At 42.8% G+C, this 26232-nt stretch overlaps 1 protein-coding gene across 1 annotated transcript in view; it reads right to left on the reverse strand.

The window, feature by feature from the left end:
• Positions 1–324: 324 nt before the first annotated feature.
• LOC149286081 (protein phosphatase Slingshot homolog 2-like) overlaps positions 325–26232 on the reverse strand; it is a 32610-nt gene continuing 6702 nt past the window's right edge. Inside the window, exons 2-14 of the mRNA XM_089494417.1 lie at positions 20925–21028; positions 17950–18014; positions 13778–13899; positions 10894–10962; positions 10300–10365; positions 10012–10206; positions 9433–9526; positions 8942–9070; positions 6853–6899; positions 5532–5678; positions 4859–5059; positions 2593–3394; positions 325–2331 (exon numbers count right to left, since the gene is read on the reverse strand). Coding sequence (XP_089350543.1) covers positions 325–2331; positions 2593–3394; positions 4859–5059; positions 5532–5678; positions 6853–6899; positions 8942–9070; positions 9433–9526; positions 10012–10206; positions 10300–10365; positions 10894–10962; positions 13778–13899; positions 17950–18014; positions 20925–21028 — 4048 coding nt within the window. The remainder of the gene's footprint in view (positions 2332–2592; positions 3395–4858; positions 5060–5531; positions 5679–6852; positions 6900–8941; positions 9071–9432; positions 9527–10011; positions 10207–10299; positions 10366–10893; positions 10963–13777; positions 13900–17949; positions 18015–20924; positions 21029–26232) is intronic.

Genomic DNA, 26232 nt, shown 5'->3' on the forward strand with positions numbered 1-26232 from the left:
GCTGGGCCCCCCCACAGCATTGAAACTGCCACTCAGAGTAGGACAAACTAAAGTCAGCCACCTTCTTTTACTAAAACGTCTTTTTTAAAAACAAGTTTGAGGTTTTCGAAGATTAAAAACAAGAACATGTATTTATATATATATGTACACCGACGTGTGCAATCAGGAGTCACGTACAAAGGGAGAAAAGGGGAGCCCATACCTTACATGCATCAGGAACAGTAAAACAATGTCAAAATATATAAAAATGAACCAATAAAGTGCACGTTCCTCTCATATTACACCTGCCCCTTTGTAAGAACAATGCATAATAAGTCCAAAAGATCACATGGTGTTGTACAGTGGATTGGTTGTCCTCTTCTTTTCACTGGTCTTTTTAAGCCTCCTCAAGGGATGAGTTCTACCATGTTCATGCCTGGGGGACACTGTGACCAGCGGCGTGGAGGCATCTAGTAGCACAGGTTGGGGAAGGTGTTCCTGTGAGGCTGTTAATTCAGTACTAGAAGATAAACCCTGCTGAGCTGAACCAAACTCTTTGGCATACTGCACAAGAGGCTTTTCCACAGGTTTGCTTTGCGCTACACGCTCTTCAGTTTTTATCTGTTCAACAAGATGTTTAGTTGGCTCTGGTTCCGAAGAAGCTTGTATAGAGATGATACAGAGTTTTTCTGGTGGGTCTTCCGATTTGATCTCCGAAATCATGTGAAAGTTTCCTGGCACAATATGAAGGGAGGTCTGAAGCAGGTCAGGATAAGTTTGGAGATCAGATGAAACGGATTCCCTCTCAGACAAATCGTCTTTAGAAAGTTCCAAACAGCCTAGCTTTGCAAGAGAGGCAGAGCGTTTCATCTGGGACGGAGTGGTAAGACCTGCTTGCCGAATTCGTGCCTCTATTTCTTTAGCTCTCTGCTTAACAACCCCAGGGTTGTTACTCATGTCTTTGATGCTGTCACTACTTGAGCTATGGGGAAGGCCAAATGAAACTTCTAAAACTTCTTGTAACTCTCGTATATTTTCTGTAAGCTTGTTAATTAAGCTGAGGTCTTCACTACTGAGCTGAGACAAGGCACTGTCAGTTTCCCTGTGCAATTCACCAAGTTCCTCATACCCATCGTTACGATAATGGACTGTGCAATTCAACATATCACCTAGATCCTCATCTATATTGGAGCATTCTTCAGTGACCCCCTCTAAGGTGAAAGAGCACGGAGTACCCTGGTATTGAGGGCTGATCAAACATGTATCTGGATCTGGAAGAGTATTTTTTTCTGTGTTTATGATACTGATGTCATCTTCGCAAGGACTCCCATTTGAAGAAGACATAACTGGTAATCCTAGATGAAAGCTACTGGACAAAGAAATGTTCTCCATATGTGCAGAAGAGTGGTCTAACACATTTAAGCAGACATCTAAAGATGTTTCTGCATAAAGATTACAAGTTTTATTTGCTAGAATCTCCTGTCCACAGTTAGCTTCGCGAGTGTTAAGATCATTGTCATTGTCATCTGAAGATCTAACACATTTGTTGCATTCCATTTCTGGGCTCTTTGGAAGTTGCGTTGGCTCACTTTTTTCCGGGGATTCAAGCGGAAGTGTCCCATCTTCTTTTGCAATCTCTTTTGTTTTTAGTGAAACTTCTGAAAAGGGGTACTCATTTTTGAATTGCACAGAATGCGCGTCAGGCAATTGATTGGATAATAAATCTGTGGATGGCTCAGCTCTTTGAGGTTCCGTGGTCTCTGACTCCGAGATTTTTATTCTGACCTTTCTTTCCCTTTCATGATCCCCATGTATGGCGTCAAATGAAGTTTCTTCAGGCTTTCCCTTTGGAGCAGCATCGCAGACGGAATCATTTTTTGAGTTCTTCCTCGTTGGCACGGACACGATGTGTTGCTGTTCCTGTTCCTGTCTTAAGCGTTCCTCGAACTCCATTGTGGCTCTCCGGACAGAGCCGGAACACCACTTGGGTGCTGGGCCTGAGAGTTCTTGATGCTCACTCGCATCATATATTTCACAACTTTCCTGGCAAGTCTGCTTACGTTCCCGGCTTGGACATTTTGGGTCTTTTGACTTGTCGTGTTGCGCTGGGCGCCCCTCACTCTGTTCCTGTTTAAAGTTTGATTCCAAATCACAGGCAGATTCGACTGGCAGCTCGTGGATTGTGTTTCTCTTTGGTGTTTGTGCTTGGCTGGGCAGATTGTCTGATTTCTGTTGGCACTGACCTACTCCCTGGTTAAACGACTCAAGCTCCGTAATAATCTCCTTCACAGATATTGCATTTTCAGTGTGTGGTTTTAGAATGTTATCTTGGTCTGTCTGTCCAGAAACTTCCTGAAGATGAAAAGAAACAAAATATTTAAGGTCCAACATTTAAACAAACTCTATAGCTCAGACGTTCAACTACTTTTTTTTTTTTTGTTAAACGAGTTTATCTCAAAGTGGAAACTTTCATAATAGTAGAATATCGTATTATTGTAATGATTAACTGACATACGTAGATTTGCCAATTTAATGTAAAATTATGCGCCTTTTACTTACAAAATAAAGTCAAAATACAGTCTGCTTTCCATGGAACATACGATGTACTCTTACCTTCAGCTGATCCTCATCAGTAGAGGACTCTTCGGAGCCTTGTGGTGTATTTCCATCAGAACTCAGCCTTGTGTTGTCTTCTGGGCTTTCGTTTAAGGATGTCTCGGGCCAGGAACCTTTTAAGACACCATTCTTGACGCTGGTTGTTTGCTCGTCCACCCGGGTGGCGCAGCATGCGCGGGACCGATGCTCCTGAGATAGTTCCACAAACTTTTCCAGTGCGCTAAGGAAATCAATCCTGTCTGCACTCATATCCTCAGACTGGGAAGTTAGGGATATTTGGTCAGGGGACTCTGGCAAGTCTCTCAGATCTGCTTCAAGTTCTTCCATGGGCAAAAGATGGCAGTTTACCTCATTCTTCAAGGCATCTTTCTCCATGTCCTCTAGAGTCAGTTCAGGGATTTCAGGCGGATCATTATAGGACTCTGCATGCTGCGTCAAATCATTTAGTGTGATTTCGGTTCTGCAATTGTCAAGAAACTGGGATTCCTCAGAGCAGCAGCGTGCAGGGCATCCATTCATGGTGTTGAGATTTAAGATGTCCTCTATTTGTCCAGCGTGGAAGTCACAGGGCGTAAACTCATAACGTGCTCGGGATTTATTACACAAAGTGCTGTTAGCTGGGAAATCAACATTCTGGTTTTCAGTCTGAGAAAAGGAATGATGCATGTCAGAGAGCTGCTCTGCTGAAGATGTGATGTCCTTTTTATTCATTTCCATTCCAGTTTTCCCATTGGGTTCATGATGGTCCGACAGGTCGCTTTCGGAGTGAGAACGCCACAACTTGTTGTGTCTCTGCTTGCTGCAGGGATAAAAAGACAATTCAATTTATCATGAAGATATTATTCTTACTTTGTCTTTAGACAAACATTTTTATACAGCATGTTATCACCAGATAAAAGGAAAACATGAGCACATGCTCGATAATGCAAGTACTACAAGTCAAATATGGAAATTAAACAAGCGATTCTAGCGCTGGCAATACTGTTCACAAGTCAACACAATTTGTAATCAAGCGCACATACTTTCGAAAAGCTTCAGGTTTCAAAAAAAGGAAAGTTAATGATGTGATGGAAGTTCTAATAAAGACATTAAGGGAATAGAATAGCTTTTCCAGACAGGTAAATGGTCTACGTTCCCAGCTGCATGGTGAAGATGACATGTTGCTTTTCCATGGACAACGGGCTAAAAAAAGCAACCATCACATGAGCAAATACAGATGATCAAGGCCATCTGTTCTGTATGTCATACATCTAGGTACTAAGTTTCCAGGAAAGAGACTCGCCGGGGTACACGATGCACCTTCTAGGTGTCAGAAATCCTATAGTAAATAGATAGTCTATCCAAATGCATTTCTTTTGGGCTTCTCACATTCCAACAGCAGAGGGAGCAACACTACAACCAGCACAGAGCTTAATAAACGGGTTAGAAAAGGGAAATTAAGAGACAGGTCTTCTGATATGGTGTTCTAAAGCAGAGCCACCTAAACACAATACTCAAACGTATGGTGTTGGGGTTCACTACAGGTTAATCTGAAACTCTTGTAGGATCTCGGTCTGTAATGGCTCTAGTAAATAAATTACAACTACAGGATTCTTTATATATATCTATCTCAAAAAACCCTTTTTGTTAGTGGTGGTTATGAAGTTAAAAGGGTGAATTTTATTTGAATGTGATACAGCAGGTACAATTCAGGCCTAAACAAACCAAAGCATGCCTCACCATAGGTATCCCCTTCCTCAGTTTTAGGCAGACACGTGTTACCCGGGGCAAATCTGTAGGGAAAAACAGGAGCCTATGGGGCTATAGCGGGACTTATTACATTATTTATTCCCATAATGCCGCCTAATATAAGGCTGAATGCACATATCTATATATATATATATATATATATACTATAGTCTATAGTATATATAAAGTCAAACTCATGGAAAAGCGAGGAGACCAGAAACACTATGCCCACTACCCAGAATTATTAAAAAATATCTGGAGTAAATCCATGCAAAAAACATAAGATGGCTCGTGCGAGGCTCGCTTTATCTGCCACCAGATCACAACCAAAAACCAAAAAGAAAGTATACAATCCATAAGGGTCTTCCATGTACTCCGAGATATTTAAAACAGTGCAGGGGGATTGCTGAAATTACTCAAAAGTAGGCAACAGGTCTTCAGCAGTTTCACCATAAATCCCATAACCTTCGGCAACATGTGATGCTACAGAACCCGCGAGGAACAGGGACGCTTGCAGTGCAGAGAAGGGACTCACCTGGCGAGCAGAATGCCTTGATATTCCTCAAGCTGCCTCATGAAACTGGGGTTGGGTTTGGTAACAGTACGTCTCTCCTTCACATAATCAAAAGCTCTGTCCAGGTTCCAACCATATTCTTTCATGGCGTACGCAATCACAGTGGAAGCCGATCGGCTGACCCCCATTTTGCAGTGCACAAGGCATTTAGCACCGTGCTTTCTGTTTGAAAACAAAGACGATAATCATTAACAAGAAAACCAAAACAGCGAGAATACCGTCTGTTTGGCACAATTTTCAACAAAAAGGCTAGCGGTTATGCTAACATGTTTTGTGCTAGAGCGTATTTAAAAATTCTGGCCAATATAATGTGGACTGGGCTAGCCATGGAGATTGGAACATGCCAGCCCTCCTTCCGCAATGATGTTGGTCTTAGAAAGTCAATAATTGCCAGAGAAAACAATGTTCTGAAACATTTAAATACATAGCACAGTGACAGAACTAAAGGTGCGTTCAGCAGACAGATGTAAGTTAGCACTCATGAAGTAGGCTGTATATATTACACACAATCACAAGGTGGGAGTCATACGCTATTTAATCACTTGCATGAGAATCAGCAAAGGACTGTATCTGGCCTGCATGCACTGATTAATTGGTTTATACAGCGCTGTACGATGGATATATGTCCACTTACTTTGCCTTAGAGATGAACTTGTAGGTGTCATTCCAAAATGCTAGAAGGTCCGTTTCTTCCTCATCATACACTCGTATATTGTGATACTCAAAGACTCCTGGGAAGAAGTTATCAATTTCACGCGTCACATTCAAGATGTACCTAACCCTGTCCAAAACAAAAATAGGACAGATTAATGAGAGTGGAAGAGCCGGTTTGACTCAAGTCTAATGTTTTTAGAAAAATGTCATGCCTGGCAAGATTCATGTGCAAACCTGGCCACGAAGAAGGGATAGCAAAGGGTGAAAAGTTAAAGGTCACTGACCCCTGCAGAGCCATCTGTGGAAGGGGCCAACCACAACCACTCATTCACATCAAAGGGATGTGAGATCAGTAAAACTGTGGCAACTCTACTGACGATTGGCTAATAAATGGTAGCCAGGCAGCAAAAGGTTAAGAAGTGGCTGGTAGATGCCCCTGGAATAAGGAAAGCAGCTTTCTCCCCCTTTAAAAATGGCACGAAGCCGAGATAAACAAGACGGATTGCTTTAAAAATATCTTTGTTGCCAAACCAGTCTGTGGCCTAACAAGACACAGCGGCAATCCTCTCAAGGGGCTCTGAGATCAAAATAAAAACAAACTATTCCTGGACCCACTGTAATGTGAAACAACAAAACCTCCAGAAACCCATTCTGACGCTGCAGGGCATCTCGGGAATAGCAAACGGCTCAATTCCTGGACAGAATGACTCCAAAAGATAACTTTCCATACGCAGAAATTTTACTCCTATCTAACTTAGATACAGGTGATTTCAGCCAATACTTAGATTATCAGGAGAAGTAATCAAAGTACCCCAAAACAGACACAGACCCTTTAACTATATAACCTACAATATTCTTGGCCGTTTCTCAGAACTGAAGATAGTTTCCAAAGCTTATTTTCTAACTTTCCATGCATATTTATTTATGTTGCATGGACGCTAGTGGATTTTACGGCATGTAAATCAGTGCATACAATCTCTGTTTAATGGAGTTAGAAAAGGACTCATTCACCCCCCCCCATGGCAGCTTCTTTTGTGCTCCAAATAGAAATCAATGGAAGCTGCAGCAACCAAGTGCAGTTCTCAGCTACCATACATGAGCCGTTCACCTGAGACTGTACCGCTTTCAAACTCAAACGTTTTAATGCATCTAATACGGCATTTGATGGCTCTATATAAAACAACAACAACAATAATAATAATAACACATGTACACACACAAGCAGAGACTGCAGTTTGAAGTCTCGGAAACTCATGCTAGGCTTCTCTGTCTTTGTCTTAATTCATATCGTATTTTCTTACCCCCTGTTTTGCAAGTCTTCAAGATTTGAAGCATTCCACTCTGAACCCTGGAAAAAAGAAAATAATTAATGCAGCAACAGAAAAAGAAACATGCAATTCCCTAAATGTCAGCAAAAATACATAAAACAGAACTCGCTGAACAATTTCATTGTTTGGCACCAAAAAAGGTCAAATGACATCATTTAGACAGCGATGAGAGCTACAAAGCTGTTCGCAGTACTTTGACTCATTTTTAAAACACGTTTCACATTCAGCGTCGCTCTCTTTTTTTAATTGCTGAAATTGTATTTTAGAAATGAAACATTTTTTGGTGACTTTGTATTGAGCATAATATAGCAAAACAGCACGTGTGAGTATGGGGAGGAACAACTCTGACGGCAACTGAGATGTTAAAGATCTCCAGATAACATCAGTTTGACATCTTTGGGTTTAACTGCAAGCAAAAGGCTTTGTCAGGTTGGGGTAATACACACAACTGTGACATGAACGCAAACAGATGATTTCACTCCTCACGCCGTAACTGAACCCATGTGAAAAGCCCTTCCCAGGGCGGGGAACAACTTGTCAAACCAGGTATATGTAGCCGTTCTGGGGATCATATGGCCAAGTCCTGTTAACTGTGCAATGGCTGCAAGAGTAATAACCCAAAACTTGCCAAAAATGTTTAATAGCGATCACATACAGTAAGGTTGGCACAAAACTTCCATCTATACACCTAAAGTCATGTAGTAGTCTGAGCTAAGATAACTTGCTAAAATGAGCTAGAATGCATATGAACGGTTAATATGCACATGTATGAGATCTTTTTTTATTTTATTTTTTTTTAAACATGATACTACAAAAAAAATAAAAAAACAGTGGAGGAATACTGTGCTTGTGCCAAGAAGCACCACCTTACCAAATCTGTCCTAAACTATAGTGTTATACAAAGTGTGTGTAAAATATATCTCCTTAATGTAACACTGTACAGGCTAAACAATAGAATGGCTCGGTCTCAATCACCCAGATAAGTGTAGAGACAAAGGGGTTTCGTAGGACTAGAATGGCTTCATTTGAATTACCGTAAGGTTTGTTTCCATTGGACGGCATCTACTACACTATGTGACATCATGAATATTAAAAAATATCATCTTTTCTCCTCACATGATCAACGCTAGGAGGCCAGCCAGCTTCCATTAATGAACAAAAAGCGTACATTCCAGACCCCAACGTCAGTCTCAGTGATCTTGTTTTGGCAGAAATGTGTCATTTCCCCCCCCCCATTAAGGAAATCTCATAATTTGGGTGTAAATTAGTGAGACCTCATTCTGTTTAGGACTGTTTGATCATAAGCAGTGAGGGATCTCTCTCACCCCTGTAGTTCTAGCTTTCGGAATAATGCCTGCTGCCCCCACAACAGCCCGCCACCTGCCCCCCCCCCCCGTACCCAACATTAATTCAGCCACTCATGGGGCTCTGATGATCGACCGCCATTAACCCCACACAGCTTCCAAACGGCTGCATGAAATGTAAATGCCCTCCCGAGTAATGTAACAAGCCACAGGCCCCGCTCACTCAAAGGAGTGAAGCCACCTGAGCTGCGGCCATTTCTGCTACCCTACATTTACAGTAAAGGGACAAAATGTGTATGCGTGAGTGTATATGCACGCACAGCATCCGAACACTTATACATACACACCAGCGATACGTTCCTACGATTTCTCCACATTTAGAGCTTTATTAATATAATTGGGACTCGATTAGTCACCTGTAAGTTTTTTGTGCATCACATCGCATTTGATTCCTTTTTTTTTTTTATATGTTTTGCGCACGCTGTACAGTTAGAATCCTCGGCTTCACCTCCCATATTGTACAGAAAGATCAGTTTCCCCGGGGTGAAGGACGCGGAATAAGATTTGGATATTAACGCCGGCTGTAGGTTTGAACGCCCAGGTCAGGCGTTTTGCATAACTCATCTCGGTGAAATATTTCTTCGTGTCACGCACTGATGTCGAACGTGCCTGAACAGAAACCTCAAAAGGCAAGGCTGGACACCTTTTTAAAAACTTTCCAAAGTGAATGACGACACGGGTAATAACAGGACGCTTACCAAGTACACGTGGTCGAAGATTTCCGTGGGGCTATCCATCTGGCCCAAGATCACAATCATTTCGTTGTCGATAAACTCTTTAAACTCCCTCAGGTTACACACCATCTGCATCTCCAGCTCCGTCCGTATCTAAAAGGGAACAGGACAGCGGTAAGAAAAGTATTGGGCGCTTGGCTTATTGGCATCCTGGGTAACACGTTACCGTTCACACACTGGACACACTATTCTAAGCCAGGTGTGTCCAGAACGCTGCCGGAACACACGTCATTAGATACGAGTATTAAAGGGCTTCAAAGAGTTTTGCAGAAGACCGTGACAACAAACTTCAGTCCTCAAGGTATGAAAAACCAGCGAGTCCGAGGATCATCGAGAGAGGTACATCATCAGGAGATCACAAGGAACCCTGGACTCTAGAAGGGCCGAGCTTAGCACCAGCACTGCTTATACACACTTGGAGGAGATTCCGGGAATGAAACACCAGCTTGTCTCACCTGCTTAGACGTAATATTTTCCAGGTCTTTTTGCATCATGATTTCTCGTAATTTAATTTTAATTAAACGCTCTGTGCGTTCACGTTCAGTTGGGCTGGAAAAAAAAACAAAACAATTGCAGCACTTAATACACTTTTATTTTGGAGGCAGCGTAACACGTCACGCGAATGCTGTACACACCAGAATCACATTCTCCTAGAGAAATCTGCATTAGAACTCATCAGGACCTCTCTGCCCCTCTACCTTTTCAGGGATAGTATCAACTCTTTGTGTCCATTTATGGTTCTGGATTGAAGCCCCACACCACAAGCATTCCACTGAGCCCGATGCCTGCCGCCTTATCGCTGTCTGCAGAAATAGCACGGCTAATCACCCGCAGGACAAAATATAGAGGCGTGCAGCTTGGCTACTTAAATCATGTCCTTGGACTACAACCCCATTATCCTCAAGCAGTATCGGCATTACAAGACCTATAGACCCAGTAGCAGGTGTAGTACAGCAGGCTCTCCAGTCCCGAGTTAACCAGTAGGGCTGATCACTGCAGGGGTTTACTACGCAGGAGGTCACGGTGTAACTTACACGTCTGTAAAGAGCACCGGTGAGTCCGAGCGGTGGGACTGGACATCTTGCATTGCGTTCCATTCATTGACGGATAGCTGATCGGAGTTGATGTGGCTCTCATAGTAACTAACCCACGTGAGGAAGAGGCTGCCGGGGTAGTAGTTGTTAGCACGGGCTACCTCGCAGGCCTTGTGCAAACTTTGCAGTGCGGACCTTCAAAGGCAATTTAAAGAATTAAATGGCATTTCAAAATCCAGAGCGAGAGATCTGGCAAACAGATTACGAAAGACTAAAAGAAAGCCTTACCACATGGCTTGAACGGATACCGGCTTGAATACGTGAATTCTGTTATCAGTTGAAACACTAAACCCCCTACAACAGAATTATAAAAAAAAAAAAGTTATTAAGCTTAACTTATTTTCAGCTTCAACTGTTAATAAGCGTGAGAAACATTCCGTGTTGAATACACAAATCATCGCAGATGCTTAAAAATACATACAATAAATATGGTGGTGAGAGGGAGCCAGAATTTGGCACACAATATGCTACTAAATACATGTTTGTCAGTTAAGGTTTCCAAGAAATTAAATATTTAAAAAGAAATAAATTGGCCCAAATGTACATCCAAATCATATGGCACACCTATAGTTATCAATTTAACGTCACTGTTGGATGGTAAGAAGAAGCCTTTTGCAATACAATAATTGCTGTGTTTATTCAGCTTTACTGACAAGGATGCTGGAACCGTATGTGGCGGACAGGCCGGGACACAGCAGGGGTTACATGAGGCGCTGCAGAGCACCGAGCTGCGCTCACGGGGAAGGTGTAAAAGGGCAGAGTGCGTATGGAATGTTACAATAGATACTTGATTAAACATTACTGAAAATGGATCATATTTACCCATCGCCATCCAAATGAATGAGAGTATCGCTCCACAGAGGAAGAACAAGTCCCATTGTGCACGTACTGCTGAAAAACAAGGGAAAAAATAGTTACCCCAAACAGATTACACACAGGAGCCAAAGGGACCTCCCCAACCAGATTACACACAGGAGCCAAAGGGACCCCCCTAAAGCAGATTACACACAGGCGCTAAAGGAACCCCCGCCCCAACCAGATTACACACAGGAGCCAAAGGGACCCCCCTCAAGCAGACTACACACAGGCGCTAAAGGAACCACCGCCCCAACCAGATTACACACAGGAGCTAAAGGAACCTCCCCAACTAGATTATCACAAGCAGTAAAAGTGATAAAGATGATGGAAATCATAATGCTGATAAATAACTGCGGACGAGCTGTAATTTTACTGGTATTGAGGAAAGGACGCATATTCACTTCATAACTAAAGATCCCAGAAAGAACAAAGAAACCCCTAAACATGCATGATAATACAGACACAAAACATACACCATAATCATACGACGCTGGACTCGTTTTATTGGTTTTATTTCCCCCCGCAGTTGCGTCAGATGACATTCAACTGAAGTCAGGTCAGGACTGCGCATGGATGGAATCAAGTCCCACTACACCTCGGTGCATACGAGGGATATTTTTAGTGAGAACTGATTAAGGAAGCCTAGCAACCCATCTACAAACGTGTCATAAATATTGAGGGTCATACGCCTAAGAAACCCGAGCCATGGAGCTAAAAATGGACCCGTCTCTGTGCGTTCTGTATTTGCCCTGTTTGCTAAAACATCTGTCATCATAAAGGACACGGCCAAGACCACACGACCTATGTTGTGTGTGTATGTGTGTATGTATGTATGTGTGTGTGTATGTATCTCGATCTATTTAAGATTAAGTTGCCTGATTTAGAATGGGATGCAGACTTGATCGTTCTAGAATTACTGAAAAGACAAACCAATTGGTAACGGTGTCGCCAGGAAGATGGCGGTGCGCGTCAACCTACAGATCAACCGCGTTATTCCAGGTCAGACGCTCTGCAGACAAAGGACCCTACATATACAGGACCGCATTAACGCTTCCACCAATTATATACTACAGTAGTGAACCCACAACATACCGCAGTGATTGATAAAAACACTGGATTTCTGCGTATGTGATGCTATGGGCCAGTTTAGTTTAATCTCGCACTTATAATATTGCTGCCAAAAACACAGAATTGGATAGAAACTTAAATTACTGCAAGACTAATGCATGAAAAGACTCATCCAGGCTGCATTCGGCAGAATATCTGCTGCCTTACCGGCCCAACATGAAGAATGGAGGGACTTTTAAGGGACACTTTAATGCATATGAAAGCTCAGTGGTCTCTTTAAAATGTTCACGTTGTCCCTCTTGCATGGGGGGGATTCTGCAGAGTAAGGTCCTTTTCCTTTTAACAGTTAAACATAATAACTTATATTACATATTTGACTGGTAAAGGGACAAGCATCCTCCTACAATTTACTGAGGGACTAACTTTCAATGTACATGGGGAACGATCTGTTAACCGTTTCCTCTCTGCTCTCCCCAAAGTCCTGCGAATTTGTAGCGGCCGGGCCAACAGGGCTGAGACCGTGAAATCTAAACCTCTCGTGCAGCAGGCATGGACCTGCCGGTAAATGTGGGTGCTGGTGGGGAGTCAGACCCCCACAAAGGCAAGGTACATACCAAAACTTCAAGACTATTCCTACATAAACAAAACGGCAGCATGCTTTGATAAGCGATAGCTGGACATACTGTACCGTGAACCCAGGGGCCGGATTACAATACCTGAACCAAAGCCAAAGCATGGCCGCTCTCATCACAGCTGTGTCCTACTTTGCAAACACGATTGGAAGCCCTGTAAACCCAGGCGGTCTCTTTCATGTGACAGCAGACACTTTAAGCTGCTTTTTCACCAAAACAAAGAGGACAGGAGGAAAGGGTACATGTATGTACTCGACTACTCGCTCTGTACGTAAGGGTACATGTATGTAGATACTCACTCTGTATGTAGAGCATGTTGGCAGGAGACAGAGCTTAACCTTGGAAAAACTCCCAGATCAAGCCCTGCATCGCTTTGTGCAACCAAAACATTTTGTGTGTTCATTAACCATGAACGGGGCTGCAGTTCCTGGTAATGGCAACATTGAGTAACGCTTAAACACGCACATCAAAAGCTGCTTCCTCTATGAAGAGGGGTTAAGAAACTTCACACGCCAATCTTGCGTCCTAGACAGGAGGGCAGCAGATATTTCGCCAGACATAGGTGGGATTTCTAAACTAGCAGAGAAATATTTTCCACAGTAACGCGACTGCTTGCCTGCAAATAACATTGTGCTTGAGATTCCTGGCATAGCAATTCCCCAGAAAAAAAGGGGGGTTTAGAAGCAGAAAGTGACAAATAAAAGGGAGAAGAGGCCATAAAACATGAACAATATGAACAGAAATCCAGTAAGTAGAGAAATGGGCTCCATCTTCCTATAATCAAAGATCACACTAAATCTGAGTGTGTGTGTAAGAGTGTGTGTGTATAAGAGTGTGTGTGTATGTATGCGTAAGAGTGTGTTAGGGGACAGGGTCCCGTAAACCAATTCCCTGGGGCCCTTCACAATGCATAGTTAAACTACTGATCTGGATTCTGCTCAATATTTATGTGTAAACCCCCATAAAACAATAATGTATCAATATCAGTAAGTATTGGAACTAAATATTATTAAATGGCTGTAGTTACATGTAAACAAAGGTCGAGCCAGATTAAAACAGACAATTCTTCTTCTTATTGTCGTTTTTAAAGATAAAACAGCGACGTACAGACAGCAGCTACTCGGCATGCTAATAAAAGGTCGCCGTACCTGTCGTTGTAAGCGAAGTCAATCCCTAGAACGATGCTCTCCTCCGTGTCTTGTCTTCCATTGGTAGAAACGACGACCATGTAACGCGTGCGGTTCTGACAGGTGCTTTCCAACTTCACGGCCTTAGGAAGAAGAAAAAGATTGCGCGGTCACTAAATGTTCAGCAATACTGCTAAAGGAATAAAGGCTGCAGGATCATCACAGGTGTTTTGCACATCTTATATTATCTTATATACATTCATATTGCATCGGAGAGCCCAGCGCACCTTCTCCACTGTAAATACATGGATGAGACAGAAGTGGTAAGCCCTCGCAAGCTCCTCCGTGGGTCCCATCGCTACAGGAATCCGCAGATTTCCGTCTCTGCAGTAATTTATCAGAAAGCTGACAGCCCCACCTCTATTGCACAAAACCAGGATTACTCCAGACAAACCGCGGTGTGCGTGAACAGCTGGCGCGCTCACGTGTGTCTCCAACACGGCATCAAAGGGCAGATGTTAATAAACACGCATTAGGAATGAAGTCCGTATAAACCTCAAGCTCTACGCCGCTGCAAATGAAGAAAAGCAGGGCTGAGCGTGGAGGACAGTTTATCCAGGTCAGCGTTTGGGGTGTTAAGAGACATCTCGTGCACCAAGCATGCCAAGAAACACACACGACTCTCTAGACGGGTCACAAGAAAGGACACCGATGTCTTTCAAATGCAACCCTTGCCGGGTTGTCTGTCAGCCAGGTGCGACCTTGATGAAAGGCACTACGGTATATTATCAATTTGCACCGCGACTGCTTCGTACATAGAACTGCGTGTTCAACAGGACCACATTCCTTAAAAACATAAAAGTTACACATTTAACACGAAAACCACCGATGCTTATACAACTATTTATGCACAAACATCGAAAAGGTAGACTTAGAAGAACTGTCACAATCTAGAAAGCTTATAGTCTAGAGGGACTCACACAAACAATACTGTGACGTTAAAGGGTTCAGCTATAAAGGGGTGCAGGGAACGTTAGATATCCTTACTCCATTACGGGTCATGGTTGCAGGATCTAACACGGTAATACTGTAAAGGTAACCCCAGTCTACATGTAAGCTACACCAACTCCTCTCTTCAGAACTAGATTTATAGTGCTGGTTACACGACACGGTGTGCCATATCAAAGAGGACATCTGCAGAGGGGACGCCGCAGGGATTACAAGCTATTGTTTGCTCACATTCAACATAAGACATCAGCTGGCTAAGCTCTGCCTCGGCCAAAGCGTGCCCGGTCAGGGCTGACGGCGCAAGAACAGAAGCTGCCGTAAGTCTGCCAAGACTTCGGGAAACCGTATGTAGCCGGCTTGGGATTCCCCGCATTACTTACAGAATGGGAAGCTAGAAGGGACAAAAACATTGGTGAGCGGAGTCATCGGAGCCAGGCCGGTGAAATGAAGTGGGGTCTCAAAGGTTTTACACCAACCAAAGCTTGGGGACTTCTAGAAGTGCAACGCAACCACAACTGTAGCTTAACATTATCTGTTATCTAAAAGAGTAAATGCTGGACCCGGGGGCAAGTTCTGGTTGGGTAGGTGCAGCAGCATGCATAGACCAGAGAGATAACACAATCTCTTTATTTAGACAGAAAGTATATCTTCGGTCAGATTTACAGAAGTCTAGGAGTAGGTACAGTTCTTGGAAGGTGGGGTGAATCTCTATTTCTGTAGGAAAAGGATTAAGAATCATTATCAGGCCAGTGTTCTCCATAAGGCGGCAGATATTTGTAACACGTGGCATTGGGTGAGTTTGGTAGTAACAACATTTCTGGGAGGGATTCAATTTTATAAAAGATCAGTAATTCAATGACCGGTACAGAAGCCCTTTGGTCTTTTGAGCCAGCTTCCCTTATTGCAATCCAATATGTACGGCACATTGCACCACAATTCTCATAGTGCTTTGCTTTAAGTGCAGGTTCAAGGACCGGTCTTGATACTTTAGTTAGTTCTTATTTGCTGTCAAGTATGTTTCTATCTAATCTGCCCATTTTTCTTGATGTAGAGCCCTTAATCGGCCCTTGGTCTTTTAAATTCAGTATATATTTCTGTCTATTCTACGCATGTCTAAATTCCCTCACTGCATTGGCCTCTGGCACTGATGGGAACCTGTTCCATTTATCTACCACCCTCTCATTGTAAAATTCCTTACATTTCATCTAAACCTCTGACCCTCCAGTTTTAGATGATGACCTCTTCATCCTGAATCCCTTGAAATAAAGTTTCCTCCTGTACTTCGTTGGAGAAATATACAAATAAGCTCCAACACCTCCTCTTCCTCTTCTTACCTCCAATATACATGGTGAGATCCACGCAGTTCCCATTCAACCACAGCCTACCCTTCTCTAGCCAAACAATAGGGTGTACAGTCCCAAGGGGCAAACCCAAAATAATCTGGATTAGATAACATTTCATATGAACATCTCCTGCACGAAAGAGTCGAAGTCAGATTTATAACTAACTTGGATAAAAATTGTTTGCAACCTAATACTGGAGCAGAGGGGAACAAATGGAGATGTCAAAGGCTTTTTCCCCCCATAAGTTAGGTTCACAAAAGCCTTCCAGTAACACCGGGGTGATGGCACACAGCTAGAAACGCATCCCCTACTGACTGCGGTCAAGTCAGACTCCAATACACTGGTGACCCGGGGTCATAGAGAGACTGCAGCTGTAAGAAATGCATTTCTAGACAAAAAAAAGTTGTGTCTCTCGCAACAAAGTTGCTTCTCATTTGTAAAAGTAAGCATTTTTTCAGCAAACCACACAATACAGTCACTGATCTCAGAGAAATGACTCATTGTATCAAACATGTGCCTGGTTTACAAGTGAAAGGAAGAGATGTTATCACGCACACACATCGGAGGCATCAGGCTTGGGAATCACGTCTTCGACATGGACAGCGAGGTGGTGATTTATCGGGGCATGAAAGGGCCATTTGTAATATTCCCCATTAATTCAAGCATCTCTGCTTCTAAAAGCCCACTTACTTCCCGCAAACAAACTCACAGCAGATGAATCTATACGTATCTTATTACAAACAAAGCCTATAATATATGCCACCCAAAATCTAAAATGCCCACCATCCCCATCTACCAAGTCCCGCACACATATTGGCAGCGGAGAGGTAAGCAACAAAGGTGAAAGCAAGCGCTCTGCAGGCACGTTGCCAAGAAATGATTGCCGACCATCGTTGATCAATACTATGGTCTAATTTCCCGGTGTTTGCCAGTCATAAAACGGCTTGTTATCACGCAGAGGAGCACATGTCAAGGCAGCTGAGCACACAGGGCTGCAATCACCAGCTGTCACACCTTTCTGCAAAGCAAAATAAATTAAAAAAAATAAGCTCCGTGGTTATGGCTGCTGTAAAAACACCGGTACTGCGTGTTATCTGCGATTGCCAGCAGGAAAACCCCACAGAGCGTGCGAGCAGCTGCGAGACGTCTGCGTAACCTCGGGCAGGTTTATGTATCGGTGAAGTTCCAACGGAACGTGGCACGTGAGTCTGAAGCTTCAAAGGCATTTCTTTCATAAGGAGAGATTATTTCAGTATGAGGGCGCTTTAGGCAGGGATTCCTGCCCTCTATGAATAAGATCCAGTACGAGCCCATTCACAGAACAGGTGTGACAAAGGCCTGCATCGTCTTAAAGAACAGAGTTTAATAAATTATATTGGTAACATTTCTATATAATATCTACCCAAACAAAGTGAACTATATAAAACGCTATGATTCACGCAATTAGACAAGTGCAAACATGGTAGCAATTGAGATGGGAATTAAAAAAAAAAAAAAAAAAAAAAGGTATATTTATGATTTGCATGTCTCAGCGTAGGATCCTTAACCTGTGTGTGGCTTCAGAGTAGGGTTGTTTCTAGATGTGCATACATAAGCATTTTATTGGCTACATGTAGAACATATAAAATGTTTCTGCGCAATAATGTTACACGGAGTACGTCATCATACTAATCAGTTAAAATGTTTCATCTATGAACCCCATTTAATCATTTCTGCAAATCCATCAGCCTTCTTATAACTTCACAAAAAAGTCTAGGTATACGATTACACAGTGGTGTCTCTCATTCACGGCGATGGGAATTAAACGAGGAGGGGCAGATAATTTGGGGTGTTGGTACTCACCAGCCGGATGTTGTCCTCGGGGCGGAGGAGTGTAAACATGGCCTGCAGGTGCTGTTGGAGATCACCTGCAAAGACGAGAGAGAGTAATGTTACTACTGACCCCTCATAATGATAGTTTGCGGAGAGGTCTGGGACCGGTTCTGCGAGTTGGGTACACGTGTTTGAGGGTATATTTTTACCCAATGTGGCGTTCTATGCTCTAGAACGCATAATCAGGGGGCGATGCGGGGTCGCACTCCGCACACATGTAGACATACTTCAAAGGCAAAAGCTGCTGGCTACTAAGATTTTATATCTGCAATTGAAGAAGTTTAATGTTTACCAAGTTAAAGGGGCACTGCAGCCACACACACGGTCCACCACAGCCGGATGTCCCCCATCAATTCTTATTTTCTCCATGGATGAGCACATCTCCTGCTAACAGCAGGCCAGCTCCAAAGAGACCCCCTGCACGCATGCGCAGAAAGCAGGCCCTTCAATTTAAATTAGTCACGGATTGGTTGCTTCAAGCAGAACTGGACTGCAGAGGAGGGATGCGCTGCAGCTTCTCCTAAAGTCAAGTACTTACAAAGTAATGTAATATGCATTCTTTACTGGTGGGGCTGTATGGGGCACCAAAGCACCCCTTTAATGTAGATACTCATCGTTCAGGGCTTCCCCAGAGACAGACACAGGAGCATAGCTGCCAGAAGTCTAAACATCTTCTAGCTTCTTTGCCCAAATCATGGTGACCCCCACGCCAACCTAACCATGCTGAAGCTTTAACTCTACAACACCTAAAAAAGTGCCCATTTACTGGCATTCAATGAGTTAACAAAGACTTAAATATCACTTGCCTTTATGTGAAGGACCCGATTATATATTAATGTAATTGTATTCCTTCAGGCCAGAAAGATAATATGTATATTGAGCCCTTGAAACACAATATTTCAAAAGAGAAATAAGCAGGCAGCTTGCAGAACTGGTTCTTGTTTGGATACGTCCCACCCTAACCACCGGCCAGAATCGTCCACTACACCAGTCGCTGAATAACAGGCCACATGATTGTTTAGTGCGGGAGGTATTATACGGTCAAGAAAGACCTGAAACAGATCACAATACACTATTCTGTAACAGAACAGTAGAGAGGGCCACGTATCTGACACACCTGTCACTGCTTTAAAAGCCAAACCACCGGATTCAACACGGACCGGAAACATACCGGCTCACCCTCGAGTGCGACAAGGAGTTACATCAAAATGTGGTTTACTAAAGATCTCCTTAATCAAAATATATCTAGTAAAGTGCTGTTTTAAAGTTAGATGTATCCCTTTCTACACATAAATAGTAACGTGTATAGTTTGAACATGTTCAGAACACGTGATGTTTTGACATTCTATGTGTAATGCCAGGTTCTCAGAAACATTAAGTGGCTAACAAAACATGATGATTTGTAAAGGGCCACTCCGGCCATAATACGCACTTTTCTCCTCCAGTCTCCTAAACTTGCAGAAGATGCATGTAGCCAAACTGTTTGCCAAATCAAACATGCGCAATAATCACCGCCAGCCATCTTGAATTTCTGGGAGTCTAACAAGACACCCCCCCCACACACGTTAAGAAGGTGTTCCTATTGGTGTTAATGGCAATGCTTTAATGCCACTGATTGACTGCTTCAGCTGCTAAAGGGTATTGCAAGAAGGTGACTGAAGACAGCGTGGGTTTGCTGCATCTTCTCTTAAATGTAATTACTTTTCCCTTACAGGCCAATGCACGCGAGTACTAAGTATTGTAATATGCATTCTTCATTGGTGGGGCAGCATTGGACAATGGAGTGTCCCTTTAACTACAGAAAATGTAAGGCGATATGACAGCTTACTCTTAGATCACAGCAGCCTAACACAAACCTCTATACGATCTTCATAGGTTGATTGTAACAACTCCTTAAACAGCTGACCGGCCATGGTGGGGACGAGTAAAACAACGGCTGCGTATACACAAAAGAATTAGTGTGTTTGTGTGAATGTGCGGGAGGTTACGTGTCCTTAAGGCACCGTATGCAGACCACAAGAGACCAGATCCCCAAATGACACACACACACACACACACGCAGAACGAACACACAGATTAGATTTGTAAATGATAATTTTCATTGGTTCAATACCATGAGATTAAGTTCAGGTTCACCAACCAGAACTATTTCACTTTCTGAAAGCAAATTCAAGTGAGATTGAGAACAATGCAAGCAGGTGCCTGAAATGCAAATAACTCAGACTGAAGTGGCGACGAGTGGGTGCAGAATTCTTTATAATTTATTGTTCAGATTAAGCTCTGTTGGGTTCAGCAAAAGTTAACACTGTCCTGAGATCATCAGGCATTTCTTTTTTTCACTATTCTTACATTAGTCATGTTTAGGACAGTGTACAAGCCCTGGGCTTGCTGAAACATGCATTAAAAAAAACATCCTACATTTGGCCAAGGATTGGTAAATTAAACCGTGGCATGTTAATCATCACACTAAATCAATGGGGCAAGAGTAAAAGTATCGGGAATACAACTTTGTATTAAATCAGGTACAATACGAGCAATTCTTATGAATAATGCTGGGCAGAAGTTTCACAATGTCGGGCCTTAGTGCGGTATTTATAAGCATTCAAATTAAATGGGTTAACATGTTACCAATCCCCCATGGAGCATCTACCCGGCACAGCCAACATCTGCCATTCTGAGGTTTGGTTTTGTTGAGCTAACAGAGGTTGGTAGAAGATCGTTAATCTCTGCGCTCTTGATATTCTACAGGAATGGGAGATCTGAGACTAGACAGAGCGTCTAGGATGTAAATGTGATAAGACTCTATTTACAGCCAGCGTGTGTTCTCTCTTACTGGGTTATGACTAGCGTCACCGTGCCTGTATTGTTCAGGCAGATAAGTTATTTGAATTAATTCTTTACTGAATGCAATACTTCAGCTGTCAAAGACTACAAAGAGCACTCACCTGCATGTTTGTTGCGTCTATGGCTGATTCTCGGGGTAGACGATCCATTTCCACGCGGGAGGAAGAGCGCTGCGCCTTTTACCGTCAGGAAACTTTCACTGATGCTGTTAAAAGAAGACATAATTGATGATTAACAATAATTAACATAAACCAATTATGTCACAAATAAATGAGTCATGGAAAGGACCTGTTTTTACACAAGACAACAAATTAGGCACAGATTACGGCAAACGCCGTCCAAGCTCTGCACTCTCGTGTTTGCACGACAAGCCTAGGAGGATCTGCCATTTGGATTAGTGACTCCTACAGCACGGCCCGTTTGGGCCTATATAGGCTGTAGCACAGACTCCTGCGAATGGTGTGGAGTATCGAGGAATCGTGTAGCCTTTTCTAGTTTAGAAATGAACTTACATTTCAACCATCGCATGTAAAGGACAAGAGGAATAAGCCGTTGGTTGAATGGAAGGTTTTGTGTTTCTTTTTAAGGCATCAATGAAGCCAACTGTGTTTGCTTTATTAATGTTGCTCTTCCAGAAAATGAGCGATTTAACCAAGATTATATATATATATCTATTAAAAAACAAATAAAAAGGGCCACCAACTTCTAAAAATAGCAACTTAAAGATTGAACCTCACCTCACAGGTGTTATTGGGAAGAACTTTTAAACATTAACCTGACAGGCTTTGTTTATTATACGAAATTCAAGTGACAATCCTCCTACGACATCGGGCTCTCCCAGTGCTCGGGGCATCGGAGTTACAGAGCAATTACCGAGCGGTATTTCATGTGTCTCAGCTTTTATTTTGCACGATAAATCCCGGCAAACCTTTCCCAGTTCCACAAAGTCACAATCTTTCACTATAAAACCACAAAGAAATGTGAGAAGTAAACTAAAGATAAAAATATTTTCTCAAACGTGCATTAGAACAAATCCACTGACCCACGATATCCCAGCATCTTCTACGAACAACCCCCACTCTTGAAATGCCCCTTTTCACACTTTCCTTGAAACAATGACTAGCATAAGGAGCCAAGCGCCCCAGTCCGCATGCTTAACAAACACAGAATTCAACGGCCCATTTAGTCTGTAGAGACTCAAACCAGTCCTTGGTCTTGTCCTAGATCCCCTGTATTAACCTCTAGAACTTCTGATGGGTGACTGTCCCATTTATCTACCACCATCTCACACTCTAGTTGTGGATTATGACCTCTTGTTCTAACATTTATCTTCCCCAAAACCTTCTTAGAAATAGAGATGCACCTCAACACAAAGCTAAATAGTAACATGAACAGAACAGCAGTTTTTCATTTGCGAATATAAATTCTTTTTCACCGCAACCAAAACAAATTAAGTAGCCACAAAATACGAGGACTCTTGTAATGTGGGATACCGGCTCCTCTAACCACAAAGAAAAACATGGCAAATACAATCTTTCCCAGGCCTTGGAGTTAAGTCAGGGTGTCCTGGACATGAACCGCTGCAGCGAATGGATCGCAGCTGCCTGGCGATTCACAGCAACAACAAGCAGCAGCTCTCCTTCATCGCTAATCACGCAGAATCAAGACACCAGCAGATAGACGTGGCAGGTGTCAGCCACATCGCACACTACTGCAAAAAGGCTTTCATGTATCAATGAAAAAAAAAAACAGCTGGCTATTCAGGATAAAGAAATTTCAGAAAGTCAGCTTAAAAAACTATTTTGTTTCATTATACACTAAATGTAAGAGTTTAATGTCCCCGACAGCCCCACTAAAGAATGCATAGTAAAAAATGAAAACGCAGCCATGCAGCTGCCCCGCTCACTTGGTCCAGCGATTCTTGCGACCGATTGGCTACTTAAATCAGCCAGTCAGAGGAAAGAAAGCAATCCCACTGAAATCATCAGGAGGTCTTACCCACATCTAAACAGCCCCCCCACCCTCCACCGAGCCAGTGATGGAGCCAACTGGATCACGTGCCAAACACGTGCCCTCCTGCTCAGAAAATAGCTGGGGTTGGGGAACGGGGTAAATACATAGAGAAGTTCTGCAGAATCCCCTCCATGCATTTGCACACGGTAAACATTTCAAGGAACCATTCAGCTAGCATATACTTTAACATGCATATGATCGCTGGAGCGTTCCTTTAAGGGGGGGCACAATATAGATTAGAATCCAGGCACGAAAAGCATTAATGCTCCTGCTTTAATTATATGTTGATTTTATATCATGTACAAGGCCCTAACAGTTAATACTCTGATTGCATTTGTTAATTTAGCAAGAGAAAGAGTTTAATTTTCGTAGCCACTTCCTTATTTTAAAACCCACACCTGCACCTTGCGTTTTCATAACCTGGAGTTCAACCCACAACACAACAGGCAAAGGCCCAGAAATGATGCATTTCCGTTACACTGTTCCGAAGAAAAAGGAAACCGATTACATTATTACATGAAAGGGTTCCCATATCCGATTGCCTCCGAGACGGGCATCAGATTGGTGCAGCTGCAGAGGAAGCGATGTGCAGTGGTGCGGTGCAGGCACCTGGGAGCTCGCTTTCCACAGAACCAAGCCAAAGCTTAGCGCGTAGCACAGCGTGCAGATATATCGGGCCAACATCTTCATTAAAAAAACACTTTCGGGCCACTACTTGTTGCCCTGCAGAAGAGGGACAAAAACAGCAGAGAAGCAGAGATTGGGAAAAACGTCCAGGCTCCCTCAAGCCTTATAAGAAACCGTTTCACGGCACAAAACATTTTGCAAGTTGTTTCAATTTAAGAGTAAACACCAATTGGATCAAATCTGTTTTGCAATCTAGGTAATCATGCAGGTGTCTACAAGGACCATGCTTCCAAATCTTAACTTGTGGTCAAACCGGACGCTTACACAAGATGCTCCTCCGTAAACCGGGAGCAGAATTGTTCGAATGCCTTTTATTCCGCAGAAATGATGATAAGCAGGTCATCGGCCTGCTTCCTCTCTAAGGGTTCACACAATGTTACAGAATAGTATATATTTTTCTGCTTCCGAGGCCTGGAGTCTGGGTTCTTCCTGTGGTGTTAAAGGATTTCTGGACAGTGTCATCTAGACCCTACTGTGCTAGATCATCTGTTCCGCTAGTACGCGATCATCAAGGTCTGCAAAGGGTTCATTAGAAATGTATATACATGTTCTCTTACTAGTGTTGAGGTTGCGGTCAATAACGCAATCCTATATAATAATGCTTTGCGCAACGCGTCTCTAGCCTCAAAAGGTCTGGTGTCACCAAAAGATGACATCAAGGATGATGAAAAGCAAAGAGTGGAGCGGGTGAAGGAGAAGAGGGGACAGTCTATTGTGCAAGGATTATGAAACATCTTTCAAAAACCCAAGCGTGGGAACGTACACTGTACAGAATGCTAAAAAAAAGAAACATCTGTGAGCCAAAGACCTCAGCGTGCGAGCGAAAGCTGCGCTTACAAAGAAAGTTCATCTGTACGTTAACCCTTTAGGGGCTTAAAAACACCACTACATATTTTAAACGCCCAAACGGTATCAGATGAAATTCAACACAATATTTATACTATATAATGCCCCCATTTTCTTAGAATTTGACACTTTGATTGCCATGCAAAAATCCCAAACTCTTAGAAATCTACAAGATATCTATAAATTACGCTGGCATGATGTATATGGATCAATGTTTAGGTAAATGACACGACTCTACAAGATACCGCGAGCTCACAAGCCCATTTAAAACGAACAGATGCCACCGCGAACCATAACCGAACCACATTCCTGTACCCCGTCCAAGACATTGTTATTAGATAAAAGTTTCTTCAAGGTCACACGGCAGGCAAACTGGACTAAAGTATTAGAAAAAGATATCGCTATTGTTCTGGGCAGAAACTCATTTCTTTCTTGCTAACATTGCTTGTTCAACAGTTTTAACAGCGAACAAGTATGATAAAAAAAAAAAATAAGAAAAGCTAAATGGATCATCATTTATTCTTCTTAATGGCTTGACATAAAACAAAGGATAACCCTTATCTTCACTAAATGCATTAAAAATAGATTGCCGGGGGTGGGTTAAAATGTTCATCTCAATATTTGCATTTCAATCTTTTTTATTAATGTATTTTACAGGAAACCCAGGACAGCGTGTGAAGCTCTTGGGGGGGGGGCAAGAGACCAAATGTCTACTGTACTCTGCATAGCTGTGAATGGCTAAGATCCATATACTGTCCTCTTCCATATTAGTCGAGTGTAAGGAGGCTAAACTTAGCCATGGTATGTCCAGAACGTCCCCGATGAAAAAGGAATCTGGCCCCATTGACTTTGTCTGAATTAGGCGGTGGGCTGTCTTCACGGCTCCACGGGGCAAGATTGATACTGTACAAGTCCTAAGACGGCGGGCGCGCCAATATACTTCTCATATACTATCAATCACAGTCTTTTTATAGCCCTTACAGTAATATAACTAAACTTTTTCCGCCACCGCCAAGCCCTGACACCTAAAGGAGGTTAAAGAATGCACAGAGGTTGGTAATACCATCCACAGCAATAGAAGTATATATGTCTTTTAAAGAGGTAACGTAACACTTGAGCCCATTTCTTACACATATACATACAGCAAATTAATCATATTTATTTTCCATTTCACGTAGCTAGTACAAGAACTTTCTGCTGTTTGCGAGCATTGCCTTTTTCCTATAGCTTTGCACGCTTGTAAATATGTAAAGCACCGGAGGCTCATGCGCAAAGCAAATCCGGACAGGACGTGTGCCGTAACTTCCAACTGTGTTGACAGTAGGGTTCAAATCCTCACCGAGGGATCATGCGATAAAGGACAAAAAAAGAAGAAGAATGTGTAAAGGTCTTCCCGGTTTAGAAATCATTAAGACCAAGGGGACTTGACCTATTATTATATACAAATAAATCAGAATGACATGAGAGCGTTCCATGCGCCACGACAATTACCGAATGAATTATGGACTGCTTAACATTAAGGTATAACAAAAGAGGGAAAAACTATTTTTAAAGATGATGAAATATGAAATTAAAAAAAGAATTGTGATAACAGGCTGGGAGAAACCCAAACGCCGCATAGCCGAGGCTCCTAATATTTCATTGCTTGCGGCCAACTTTGTGCCATTTTATATCTATTTCTACAGTTGTATCCAATTTCTAAATATATTTGTCCGCCCCCGCCTAGCAGTCCAGAGAAAGCAGGGCGTACCGCTGAGACGTTTCTTTCAACCTGCCGTGTTTCTGTATCATGCGTGCTGGCCTGCTTCACCAGGACTCAAAGGGTTAAGCCCTATAACTTTCCGATAATCCATAAACACCCAG

This window comes from Sceloporus occidentalis, unplaced genomic scaffold (genome assembly GCF_023333645.1).
Source record: "Sceloporus occidentalis isolate IW3139 unplaced genomic scaffold, rSceOcc1.0.p SCAF_72, whole genome shotgun sequence".
Lineage (NCBI taxonomy): Eukaryota > Metazoa > Chordata > Lepidosauria > Squamata > Phrynosomatidae > Sceloporus > Sceloporus occidentalis.